This window comes from Sarcophilus harrisii, chromosome 5 (assembly GCF_902635505.1).
Source record: "Sarcophilus harrisii chromosome 5, mSarHar1.11, whole genome shotgun sequence".
In the NCBI taxonomy this organism is placed as follows: Eukaryota; Metazoa; Chordata; class Mammalia; order Dasyuromorphia; family Dasyuridae; genus Sarcophilus; species Sarcophilus harrisii.
The window spans coordinates 255688358-255701590 of record NC_045430.1 but is presented as its reverse complement, the minus strand read 5'-3'; the positions used below and the strand labels follow the sequence as shown (position 1 = coordinate 255701590).

Below are 13233 nucleotides of genomic sequence, written 5' to 3'. Positions count from 1 at the left end.
TGGTCTTTTCATTGAAATTATAGTGATGAAGATTCATTTTATTTGTTTTTTAAAACTCCCTATTTTAAAAATGGAAAAAATAATAAACTTTTAATGGTTCTCCTTCCTTTTCATGTTTTAGAAATTAAACAGTTTTTGCTCCCGAATAGTTGATTGGAAAGAAAAGAAGTATACTTAAAATAGTATATCTTTTCTTAATTTCAAATGTTTGAGTTTTTATGGCCAGTTTAATATCTAGAATAATACCATTTTTTTAATTGAATTAAATCTGGGTAATAAATTATTTTTCCTTGATAAAATGGTTTTCTATGGTTATTTTAAATGTCCTATTCTGAACTTTTATAGTAACTATATATTCACTCACCTCTCCAACTCCCTCAGTAAGGCATAGTGCAGGATAGGAAAAGTCCCATGATTTCATTGGTAGAGGAAGATCATCCCAGGTGAAAGAACTCCTTCCATTAGGTCAGTTCCTTCCATGTCAACTATCATCTCAGGGAGTTATCCAGAGCACCAAAAAGTTAAGTTACTTGCCCAGGATCACACAACCAGTATATGTCAGAGATTGAAGTTCGTCCCAAGTCTTCCTATTTTGAGGCAGTTTCCCTATCCAGGGTACCATTTTGCCTCTTGTAGTGGACCTAATTTCTAGAAAATGAAGACAATAGCTCTATGCAAAGCAGTGAGAGGTTCTTGAGGTATCAAGTGTATTGTGACTTTGCAGGCATAAGATGTAGCTGTAGTAATTGGGGTTCAATGGAAGCTTTGCAAGCCTGGAATACATGGAAGTCTTTGAGTGAGAGAATCTAGAGATGCTATGTTGAAGTTAACAAGTCTACTATTTGATAGCTTTATCCTTGTCTCTGTGGATTGTTTCTTTCCATTCCATTTAAAACAAATGTTTGATTTTCTGCTTAATGAATTTTAAGTTGAAGCTCTAGGCTAAAGGGTAAAAAAAAAATTGTTATGGTACTCAGATGATAAAAAAATATGGTTTTAACAATTGAAATAATTTCTGTATTCCAACTTGTGCTGCTATATATTACAAATGTTTTCCCCCCTTTTCATGCAGAGTATGATTTCATCCATTGTGAACAGCACTTACTATGCAAATGTATCAGCAGCAAAATGTCAAGAATTTGGAAGGTGGTATAAACATTTCAAGAAGACAAAAGATATGCTGGGTAAGCAGGAAACGTTGTAAGGGGACCACATACCATTACATGTCATTGGGGGTGAAGGGGGGGGCTATCACAATCATATCTAAAGCCAGCTATTTTGATTGCCCAATTAGAGATCAATTTAGTGTGTTTCTTTTTTTTGGGGTATGAGTATAATGAGATAATTAAATTCAATAAATGTTTGTGTTTAAATCAGCCAAACTGACTTGGTTGTCAGACATGCAGGAAATCATGGAATGAGGAGGGAAGCTGTCATTTTGTAACATCTCTATAAAGACCTAACAAGGTCTTGAATAACTAATATTAGATATGATCTCTCTTAGGATTAAGTGGATTTTTTTTGGTGGAAAATTGTGGGATTTTCACAGTCAATTTGAAAAATATAATTCATGTTTTTTTACGCAGCATTCAGTTGCAAAGGTTATTTAAACACTTTGGCAAGTAGATGATTTCATAATTGACTTCACCCCCACGATCTTCACAAACAAATCACTGTACTGACCAATGACTTCCCACTTCACTGATTCCTCAGTCACACACCCTTCCCAAAACATGATTTTAGCTCATAATATCAACATCTGTTATGGAAAAAAATAAATTAAAAAGGATTACAAGAAATATATAAGGATAGATAAGGGTTACAAGAATGACAGGGTTAAGATAATATTTTACCAAAGAATTTACCTTCTCTTAGTGTCTACTATCAATAATGATAACTCACGTTTGTCTAATGCTTTAAGGGATTACTTAGGCACTAAACATTTATTAAACAATTAATAGGTGCCAGGTACTTGCTAAGTATTGAGGATACAAAGAAAAGTAAAACCAGTACCCACTCTCAGGAAGCTCATGTTCTAATAGGAGAAACAATGTGTAATTAACTAAGGACATACAAAATATATAGAATAAATGGTATTCTTTTCTCATTTAAAAATTATGTAAGGTTAGTATAATATTATATCCCCATTTTATAGATGAGAAAACTAAGGCTTAGAATTCTTGGTAAGACTCTAAGACAGGATATGAACTTGGGTCTTGTAGCTCCAAGTTCAGACCTCTTTCTAGAGTCCAAGTCAGTTTCTGCAACTTATGAGGAAGTTGTTAATATTCACAAAATCGAACACTATTTTGAGATTGTGTTTTTATTCCTATTAAGAACCATCATTTTCACCCACTTTTATACTGTCTTTAAAAATTATGTTAATTTAAAGTATGTGATAGCAACCTAACTTTGGTTGTTATATCCTGTTTTAAAACTATTTCTATGGAGCTTCTGCAAATTTATTCTATGAACAAAAATAATTATTAATATCTTTTTAAAGACTTTAGGAAGCTGGAGAATCTGAATTTTGAGCATGTTTTAGCTTTTAGTAGTTGGAGAAAAACCATCCATCTATCCAAACAGATTCCTTGCCTTTTATAGCTTAAGGCTGTAATGAAGACAATGCATCACTTTTGTGATAATTGCTTGAATTACTATTCTATGTGAATGGCCCACTTGGGCTGATCTCTACATTTGGTTGTAGAAATAGAAGGTTTCTTTCCCCTATTCTTGGTTATAGTTTGCATATGCCAGTTAACTTCAGCAGTGTGATAAGTTCTTCCAAATGTAAAGTTTGAATATTTAGTGATAATGAGAAATGATGATTAAGACTTAGCTGGTGTCTCCACAAGGGAAGCATAGCGTGGTATTTGGGGGGATGCCTATTTACAGCTTTATGTTCAGCTTTTACACTGAGGAAAATAAAAGCAACATCTTCCCTGCAGCAGAATGTTTGAAGCATATGTAGCTGTCAGCCCCTGTGAGGTACCTGGCCAGTATAGATGATCATGAAGGGCTGGGGTTAATGGTACCAGCATTACCACCACATTAAAATGATCAGTTTTTTTGTTTTGTTTTGCTTTGTTTTGTTTTGTTTTTGGTAAAAATGATTTTAAGTGTGAATGAAAAATAGTCTCATCACCATAGCTTCTTGTGGAAAAAATTCTTAGGGAAAACAAAACATTTTAATGGGGACGGATAATTAGTTTTATGATCCATTACACTAGTTCCCTAATTCCATGGAGAATCAAAAGTGGGAATATATTGTAAAGTCAGAAGTTACTTTAAAGTTGGGTAAGGATTTAAAGGTCACAGTCCACTCTAGCTTGGTGTGGAAACTGAGTGCCAGAGAGGGAGGAATGATTTACTGATGGTTACATGTATTGATTGGATGGTTGGTTGTTGTCCTTCATTCTGGAAGAGGTGATGGCCAAAATGTCATCATTACGTCAGGGTCAAGGTACAGTGTGTCCGATTGTGGCTGATCAGACCAATATGAGCTCCAAAGACTCTACCATAGATCAAGCACAAATAATTCATATGAACATTTGTAGTGGAAAAGTCTCTAAATGGACCCCTTACATGGATAACAAATAGAAGATAGGATTTGAACTCATATCTTCAAGGCAAGTCAGCAAGCATTTATTAAACACCTACTGTATCCCAGGTACTGCTAAGAGTTTGGGATATAAAGGAACGGGAGGAATGTTTTGTTGTTGTTTGTTTTCTCTTAAGAAAACATGCAAACAATTATATACAGTGTATCAGTGGGGTAAATTCAAAATAATCTCAGAAGGAAGGTAGTAAGATTAGAGAGGACTGGGGAAAGGTTTTTGATAGCCTGTAAGACTTTAGCTGAAACTTGAAGGGAAACAGGGAAACTGGGAGAAATAATGGTCTTGCTTCTCTTTTCCTAATATGAAGTATGTGTGTGTATATATATATATATATATATATATATATGTGTGTGTGTGCATAGGTTTTGACATGCCTATAGACATATAGACATGTAGGTATATACACATATTATTCTTTCTTTGTATCCTCAGCACTTACTTAGTGCTTGGCACATAGTAGGAACTTTAAAATATTTATTGAATGACTGATGATAGCTATGAATTATATTTCACCTCACCTAAATCTATCATCTCTTTCCTTAAACAAATGACTGTCTTTTATAAGTCATTTATCTAAATAACATTATTGACATAAAGTGACAAATCTGGGAGTTTGAAGCCAAATATGTTATGCAACATTTTGAAAAACAACAACTTTTCTTCTTTATCTTTTATTGTAGTGAGTGCATGAGTTAAATGGAAAGATTTGGTGGCAGTGCACACATGGGTTGTTCTCAGTTTGACCTGGTTTTGGTGGTTGGAGAATCCATTGTCTTTCTGTTTTGGAAATGATCATGATTATTTATGGTCTTCCTTGGAGAATGTTTTTAAAGCACGTTGCTAATATTAAAGCTCTATATAAATGTGACCTTTTATTATAATTATTTTCTAAAAAATGGTGGGGTTTTGGGTTTTGTTTTGTTTTTGTTTGTAGTTGAGATGGATAGCCTTTCTGAACTATCCCAGCAAGGTGCCAACCACGTCAACTTTGGCCAGCAGCCAGTCCCAGGGAACACCGCTGAGCAGCCCCCATCCCCTGTGCAGCTTTCTCACGGCAGCCAGCCATCGGTCCGGACCCCTCTTCCAAACCTGCACCCTGGACTTGTATCAACTCCGATTAGTCCGCAGTTGGTAAATCAACAGCTGGTGATGGCTCAGTTGCTGAACCAGCAGTATGCAGTGAACAGACTCTTAGCCCAGCAGTCCTTAAACCAACAGTACTTGAACCACCCTCCCCCTGTCAGTAGATCTATGAACAAGCCGTTGGAGCAACAGGTCTCAACCAACACAGAGGTGTCTTCCGAAATCTACCAGTGGGTGCGAGATGAACTGAAACGAGCAGGAATCTCCCAAGCAGTATTTGCACGTGTGGCTTTTAACAGAACTCAGGTCAGTTTGCTTGCATTTGGGGAGATTTTCTTTGTGCATGCCATGTCCCTTCTCCTCTGTTCTGGGCCGTTTTCTCCTTTTGGATCATCTCCACAAGTGTGCGTTCTGTCGGTGTCCTGGCTGAAATGCTACATTTCATTTAACATGACCTGACATTGATGGCTACTCCTGATCATGCATTAGGAATGCTACTGTATCTCCTGTTCCAGTTTCTTGACTTCTTCTTTGATAGTGGGAGACCATATTAATAGTTGTGTGTAGGATCATTCAGGACTCACTCATGAATAAGTTGCTACCAGAAATGCAGGTATAAAAGTTGCGATAGCTGTGTCTTGTGTCATCTCATGAATCATAGGAGGCAGCGAGGTAGTACAGTGGATAGTCCAAGATGGAGGCAAGAAGTCCATCTGGCCTCAGATACTTGCTAGCTTTGTGACCCTGGTCACTTAAAGTCTATCAGCCTCAGTTTCCTCATCTGTAAAATGAGCTGGAGAAGGAAGAGGCAAATCATTCCCATAGCTTTGTCAAGAAAATCTGAAGTAGGATCATGAAGAGTCAGACAAGATTGCCATGACTGAATAGCAACATGAATCAGAATATTTTAAATGTGAGGAACTTTCATGCAATTGGGAATAACTCAGCTATCTTAGAGGTGATGAAATTGAAGTCAAAAGAGGTTGTGATATATCAGGGTTGCTTACCTAGTCATTGGCTTAGTGGATTTCTAGAAACTATTTATTAGATCATTGTTCTTACCCCGTGCCAGAAATTTCATCTGTGTAACCAGGATTGGGCCCCTTTCCAACTTTGCCTTAGGTTTTTTTATGTGTAAGTGGGCATGTCTTAAGGAGTTGTTATAAGGAAGATGCTTTGGACATAATAAAATACTATATATATATTTTTTTTGCCCAAGCTAGGGATCCTGGGGAAATACTGAGGGGATTATGGAGTCAGCTCTTTAGTGACAGCAGCTCATTAGCATAATAAATTAGCATGGCATAGTCATTCTCCTCAACACTGTCATTCATATTTTTTTTTAACTAGCAGTAGTATATGTCTCCCCTCTCCCATTGTTACCTGTTCATCATATACTGCTTTTGCTATTAGAGTCTTTTCTTTGTTTGGTAAATCCAGAGTAGATGATCTTGTTAATAAACATAGAAGATCTTTATTTTAGTGAAGAAGAAAGGGAGGGAGAAGATATATATATATATATATATATATATATATATATATATATATATTATTTGTGTGCATATATGAACTAATGGAATAAAATGTTGTAAGAAATACTGAGCTAAATTGTTTTCAAATATAAAATCATCAGACCTAGTCCTAGAAGGGACCTGACACACCATTTTATCATCCAACCATCTTGATTTCCAGATGAGGAATCATGAACTAAATAAGTTTAAATAACTTGGCCAAGATAACACAAGTGGAAAGAGGCAAATCCAGACTTTGAATTTGGGTTTTCTAGTGCTAAGTCCACCGCACTGTGGCTTTTTGAAATAAACAATCTTTTTTGTTTTACTGATGGTACCATGATGGAAAATAGAATTTTTGCTATAAGCATAAAAGGAAGATAATATTTAATGGTGACTGGATTTAAGGAATTAGGTTCTTTTTAACATTTCTGATATTAATTTCATTTTCATTTTATTTTGTTATAAAGCAATACTTTGATTTTCTTTGTAGTTAGAATACCAAAGTTCAGGGGGTCTCATAAGATAATTCAATATAAAGTCATTAGTAGAATTTGCATAACAAGTCGATTCACAGCTGTGATTTTTTTTTAACACTTGCCTTAACTTTTTTAGCTGTAACAATTGTTTCTACATTTTAAAGTTAAATGGCAACTTAATGTCATATCTATATATAATTAAATCGGAATAAGCTTAAAATACCACTTGTTACTACTATAGATCAAATTCTTCATTACCAACAGTGACCAAGTCATGGTACAGAAGGAAGCATTTAGACTCAAATTAAAACTGTACAAATCTTGTACATAGCTTAAAGTCCAAGGTAACATAGTAAGACAAAGTTACAGTGATAACTCCAAAAATAATACTTAGGATGGTGAACATTATTGAAGGGTTCTTATGGCAAAGAGTCCCCAGATGATTGGTAGAATATGAAATAGGGAAAATCATCCTTTACCAATTGTTTTTATTCTGAGGGAGTACTGACGTTACTTACTATCATTACTGGGAGGCTCAATAATGGAAAGTGAGTAGGGATTTGGTGCCTTGCAAAGGCCTTTAAATATATGTGATCTCATTTCATCTTCTCAGCAACTTTGTGAGTTAGTGGAAATTTATTATCTCCATTTTTCAGATGAGAAAACTAAAGCTTAGAGAGTTCAGTGATTTGTCCAGGGCTCCACAGCTGGAGTCTGAAGCATGATTAAAACTCATTCACACTGTCTCTACTGTACTACCTAGCTGCCTGGGATTTGAATCCTGAGTTTTACATTTAATAAATGTGTAAACTTGAGCAAATGAGTTAATCTCTCTACGCTCAGTTTCCTCATCTGTAAAATGAAAGGAGGATTGGACTAAGCCATCTCCCTTCCAGCTGCAGATTTTTGATCCTCTTTTTCCATTCATAGAAGCTAGTTATGATAGTAGGAAAAATATGGACTTTTCTTGTGTGTAATTGAAACCAACTCAGTGGCTAATGTCACATAAGGAGTAACTATTTTTCTGAGAAGGGAAAAAATGATCTAGAAAATTTGGTACAGCTAGATGAGAGTACCTTAATAAAAATCATGTTAATGTCTACTTCATTTTAAAAGAACTATTTCTTTTATTCTGGAATGACACAAAAAGTGTTTCAGTTAACATCTTCATTGCTGAATAGAGATAGTTCTCAGGAAGAAATTGTTCCTCAACTGTGCTTGAAACAGTTCACTGTAAATCGTTCGCTGGGTATATTTCACCATATTCTTCTATTTAAGTATGCAGTTTCTGAGACATAGTTTTTGCACACGCAAGCATGCATGTATTTTGGGTGGTCACACTTAAAAAAACACAGCTGCATTTATTTTATTGATTATACATTCATATGAATGCATGTAGTGTGTTTATTTCAAAGTGTATGCATTTCAATAAAAGCAGGTGCAGAGTGTTAGTGTATGGTGTTAGCATAGAGTACTAAAATACACATGCTAATGCATATGTATATATCTGGAGCTCTGCACAGTTAAATCTCACATCACACATTTGTGTGCACTTACTACAATGTGCAATTCCAACTTAAGTTTTTTTTAAATAGTGTAAAATATGTACATACAAATGCAAAGCTTTATGACATAATCAGACAAAGACACTGTTGTCACATAAGCAATCAGAAGAGTGAGGAAGAATGATGGTCTGGACATAAATATTTCTGGTTGTTTCTGTGTGGTGGGTAAACGTGTATTACAATAGCTTCTGAAAAATTAAAAATTAATAATATCACACAAAGGGCAGTGGAGAAGTACCTGGTGAGTGTGCATAGGCTACAACCAATGAAAAACTTCAAAAAAGCATGAGCTAAAATAAGTCATCAAGGAAATGTATGGTAGGAGAAGATGGGTTGGTCCCATAGGAAAAATGAAGAATGATGGATAGTGAGAGTTCTCCATTGGTAGAATGGAGAAAGTTTTCCATTGGCAAAAAGGAGAAAGGAAGGAAAGCCTCTAGAACATTAGATGGACCCACTGTGTGGAGCATATGGATGTGGGAGGACAAGGATCAAACTAAGAATGGGCTCTCATGGACAGACTGCAGTCTGTATAATTGGACAGATGAGATTGAGCTCAGAGCCATTTGAGTATCTTCTCCTGGAATTTCATGTTTGCTACATTTGCATACAACATAAAACATCAGCATGAGCCTCATAGGACCTTCACAGTCATAGGAACATCTTTCCACCTTATTTCTGAAGACTCTCCCACAAATAAAATTCATTTAAGAAAATCATTTCTTAAGTTTTGAGAAACACTTCCCTTTTTGCTTTTTGCCTTTGGTGAAAACGCTTACATGAATTACTACTGAAGAGACTAAATCTCAATAGGAGCCAATTAGTTGTGCCTGTTTTAAGTGTAGGCCAATATATTTTTCAGATTTTTTTAATGCTTCTAAATAAATACTTAGCAGCTTTAATATACTTCTGGAAAGTTGCTATTTAAGCATAGAGCATCCAGCTTCTATATGTGTTACATGTGTAATACATGTTGGACATGTCTATGTAATAGTAGAATTTTAAAATAAAACCCAGAGTTTACTCAGATTCTGTTCTTAGGCCCTTGCCTTTTTTTTTTTTCTTTTCCCTTTTGTCTTTGGCACACTTTATTTTCCAGTAAAATGAAGAATGAAGATGGATTATTCAAAACTGATAACAGTAATGGACCATCATGCAATGTTTTATTGAATTTGAGTTCTGTAAATTATCTGGTGGAGAGAAATTTGCCTGCTTAAGTATAACAGAAATTGCCACTGTGTTCATATAATTCTTTGCAGTGTAATTTAAGAAAAAGCACACTATCCATATCACTATTGAATCAAAGGTAAAAAGGTGCTATTACACCACCATGACAGCTCTCCCCATGCTACTAAATGACATAGATGAATGTGTCTCCTTATAACTTACTTGGCAAAGGGCCAGGTGAGTGGGTGGAGTTAGAAAATCATCTTTCACCTGGACATGTGATTTCAAATTCACTGCAAATGGGGCATTCAGAAGTGCTTTACATATTTGGGGAAGGTTTCTTCAAATCATATTTTCTTTGTAGATGCTTTGAAGTTCCATGAAGCTGATAAAAATCTATCTGAATCAGTGATTATGTTCAAAGAGGAGACAAAGTGGAGGCCAGACAGGCTATGTTTTTGTTCAAATTGGCAGACACTTTCATTTATCTGCTGTTTTAAAGAATTCATAATTAGCTTTGGGAAGTACTGATAATATTTATTGAACATATTTTTACAATTAGTAATGAACTATGCTTGTGATGACTTGCAAACTCTTCTTTGGAAATAGAAAAATAAACAGATCTAGAAAATCTCTTTATAAATTCATTTTTTTTTCTTTGGAAAAAGGTTAGAAGTTTCACTTTCTAGCCATGAACATCTAAATTGCAAATTAATTTGAAATTTCTCTATTTAAAAAATCGGTTTAAACAATTAGAGATGAACACTTGAAAAACCTTCCTTAATAAAGGGGAAAGTCCTTTCATAATTCAAGCTTCCATGATTTCATTAGTATGGATGTATCCCCTATTGATGAAGGTTACAACCCTTCTTCACCTTAAATAATGATGACGATTCATAATAAATAATAATCATAATAGCTAGCATTTATAAAGCACCTACTATGTGCTAGGCACTGTGCTAAGCAGTTTACTATATTCTCATAGAACCCTTGGTAGGTAGGTGCCATTATTATCTCTTCTTACAGATGTGGCAAACAGTTTGCCCAACATCCTACAGCTAGTATCTGAAGCCCCATTTGAACTCAGGTTTCCCTGATGACAGACCCAGTGCTCCATTCATTCTGCGCCACCTAGCTGCCTAGTCCTGTCCAATGATGGAAAATGATGATCCTTGTCTGTTTTCTCCCATATGTTCCTCACAGTGGATCCTTTTAATGTTCTAGAGTCCTCCTTTCTTCTCCAGTAGAGCATTCTGACCATCCATCTTCCCTCATCCTTGCCATGTGCCATTTGGATTGTTTCATGCTCAAGATAATTTTCACTCAACAGACAGATTCTCTTAAAATGATACTCTGCCCTCAAGGAGCTTACATAAATTCTAATGGGGGGAAATACACATCCATATACATACATATATACACACTTGCATGTTCACATATCTAGATATCAGGACACATAAGAGAAATATATATTAAATGGAAAGTAATCTTAGTGGAGAAGGCATTAGCAACCAGGGAGATCAGGAAGGACTTTCTCCAGGAAGACACTTGAGCTGAATATAAATGCTAAAGGGATCAAAGAATTCTACGGGTCTGAGATTGCAAGGGAAAGCATTCAAGGCATGAGGAAAACAGCCAGTTCAGGGGCTTAGAGCTCATTCTCTGCCAGCAAGTCTTTTAAGAACTCAGGGTCATTCCTAGTTTAGAATGAAGCATCACAGTAGGACTTTAAAGAAGGGAAATGAATAAAATTGGTATTAAATGTGCATTTCCCAATTAGCTAAGTTTTTCTGCATTTTTACTTTTTATTTTTGTCCTTTTAAGGACATTTGAGTTAAATCCAGTGTAGTTGTTTTGTAGTGATGGATAAAAAGTGTGTGTGTGTGTGTGTGTGTGTGTGTGTGTGTGTGTGTGTGTGTAAGGGATGATGCAGATACATGAAAAAACCCTTGATGAGTACTAGGAATATTCCTTTTTAATTCTCACACATAGCATATGAGATACTGGTCTGCTGCCGGAGTAGGCTAGAATCCTATAGTTACATTTTAATTTTTGTAAGACATGAGGCTATAAAAGGTCATATAATAATGATCGTGACTTTAGTATGATGTCATTCCCCCAAAATGGACAAACTGGACATAAATGTAATAATTATATTCAATAAGTTTGTATCAAACATTTTAACACCCCATATTAGGTAATAAATGATAGACTCTGGGATTGTGCTCTGCCACTATTGATTTGAATAGCAGAAATCATCGGAAGGCAGTCTCATCTTATGCTATTAACCTAAGGAGATTTTGTTACTCAATGACTTTTGTACATTATGAACTGACTCTTTAGATATATTAAAAGCAAGTCTCTATTTATTCTCAGCTATGAGAGGGAACAAAATCACAGTGGTTGTACCTACAAAGACAACTTAATTACCCGAGTGTATTTCTGTCGTTATGTCCTGATACCTATATTTTGAGGAAATTTTTCCAAACTGGCCTAAGAATATTTTTAACATATTCATACAGTGTGGTCAAAACGGTTTTTAGCTATTTTTCCTGTGTGTTGTCCACCAGGGGGCACTCCCCCCATTGAAAGCAATGGGTAAACTGGTTTCAAAATATCTGGTATTATCTACACTGGCCTACCTTCAGCTTCTTCAGTACTTAAGTCAATGATTCAGTTCTCTCCAAGAGTTCTAAGGCAAAAAATTGCACTTGACCCATTAGGATAATTATATTAAATGAAAATATTTTTTTTTCCTCCAAAATACTTGACTAAGTATGGCTAGTAATTGATAGGATAGACTTTCAATAGAACTTATTTATACCAACTCCTTAAACTTTGAGATTAATCCTTTATTTATTTGTTTGTTTGTTTTTACTCTGTGAGCCATGCTTCCTCCTTCCCTAATCCAAACAGGGAATTTTTCATTTTAGACACAGGAAGAAATGAAACATGGAACGTTTCCCCAAGCTTGCTCTTTTCTTTACTTTTTCTCTATTACACTTTTGTGCTGTCACAAATCTATTCTATTTCTGACTGTATATTTAAAAAGCAGTTTAATTTTTTCAAGTCCAGTTTCGAGTTTTCCAATATAATTGCCTTTGAAGATATTTATTTTATTTCTTTCAAACCATTCTGTCCCGTACATAGCCTGTTCCTTTGGGTCTTGTCTATTCCACCATAATCTCTCCAAGACTGTCATAGGTCTCATTAAAGTATGACTGAATTTTCTATCAGTCAATTGGAGTTGACTAGTAGTTACCCTTTTACATTGTGTTTTTGTGTACTCAACATGCATTTCATTTAATAAGAATATAATGGAGATGATATGTTTATTATGTATGTCTCTCATACACAAAGTTATTTCACAGCCTTTCTTGCTCTATTCCCAGCTTTCTTTTAATGATATCTGGGAAATCATCAGTATATATTTGAGCAAAATGGGACATGGACAGAAAGAAGGGGATGTTCCCCTATTCTTCATTTTGTGTTTTTTTGAGAAATCTCTTAGGCTATGTCACTATGATACCACATGCTAAATCAATTCAGTCGCAAATTCTGTTGAACCAGCCATTTGATGTCATTCAGATAAACAGTCTGCATGACTGATGACATTTTTGCTTGAATTTTAACTGAATTGACTGCAAGCTTTGTCATTGGATAGGAATTAGCCTCTGTCTAAGACAAGTACTACAAGACTGTTCTCATTTTTCAATGGAATTTGTGTACTTCTGTTGAAGTTACAACTAATATTTGGTAGTTGTCATCTCTTACAATGACATAGTTTGTGCAACATGGACACAGGATA

General features: G+C 35.2%; 1 protein-coding gene across 5 annotated transcripts in view; it reads left to right on the top strand.

The window, feature by feature from the left end:
* SATB1 (SATB homeobox 1) overlaps positions 1-13233 on the top strand; it is a 97686-nt gene that overhangs the window by 30694 nt on the left and 53759 nt on the right. For all 5 annotated transcript variants that reach the window (XM_012551360.3, XM_023505174.2, XM_012551359.3 and 2 more), the window contains exons 6-7: positions 1073-1184; positions 4555-5009. In XM_012551360.3, coding sequence (XP_012406814.1) covers positions 1073-1184; positions 4555-5009 — 567 coding nt within the window. The remainder of the gene's footprint in view (positions 1-1072; positions 1185-4554; positions 5010-13233) is intronic.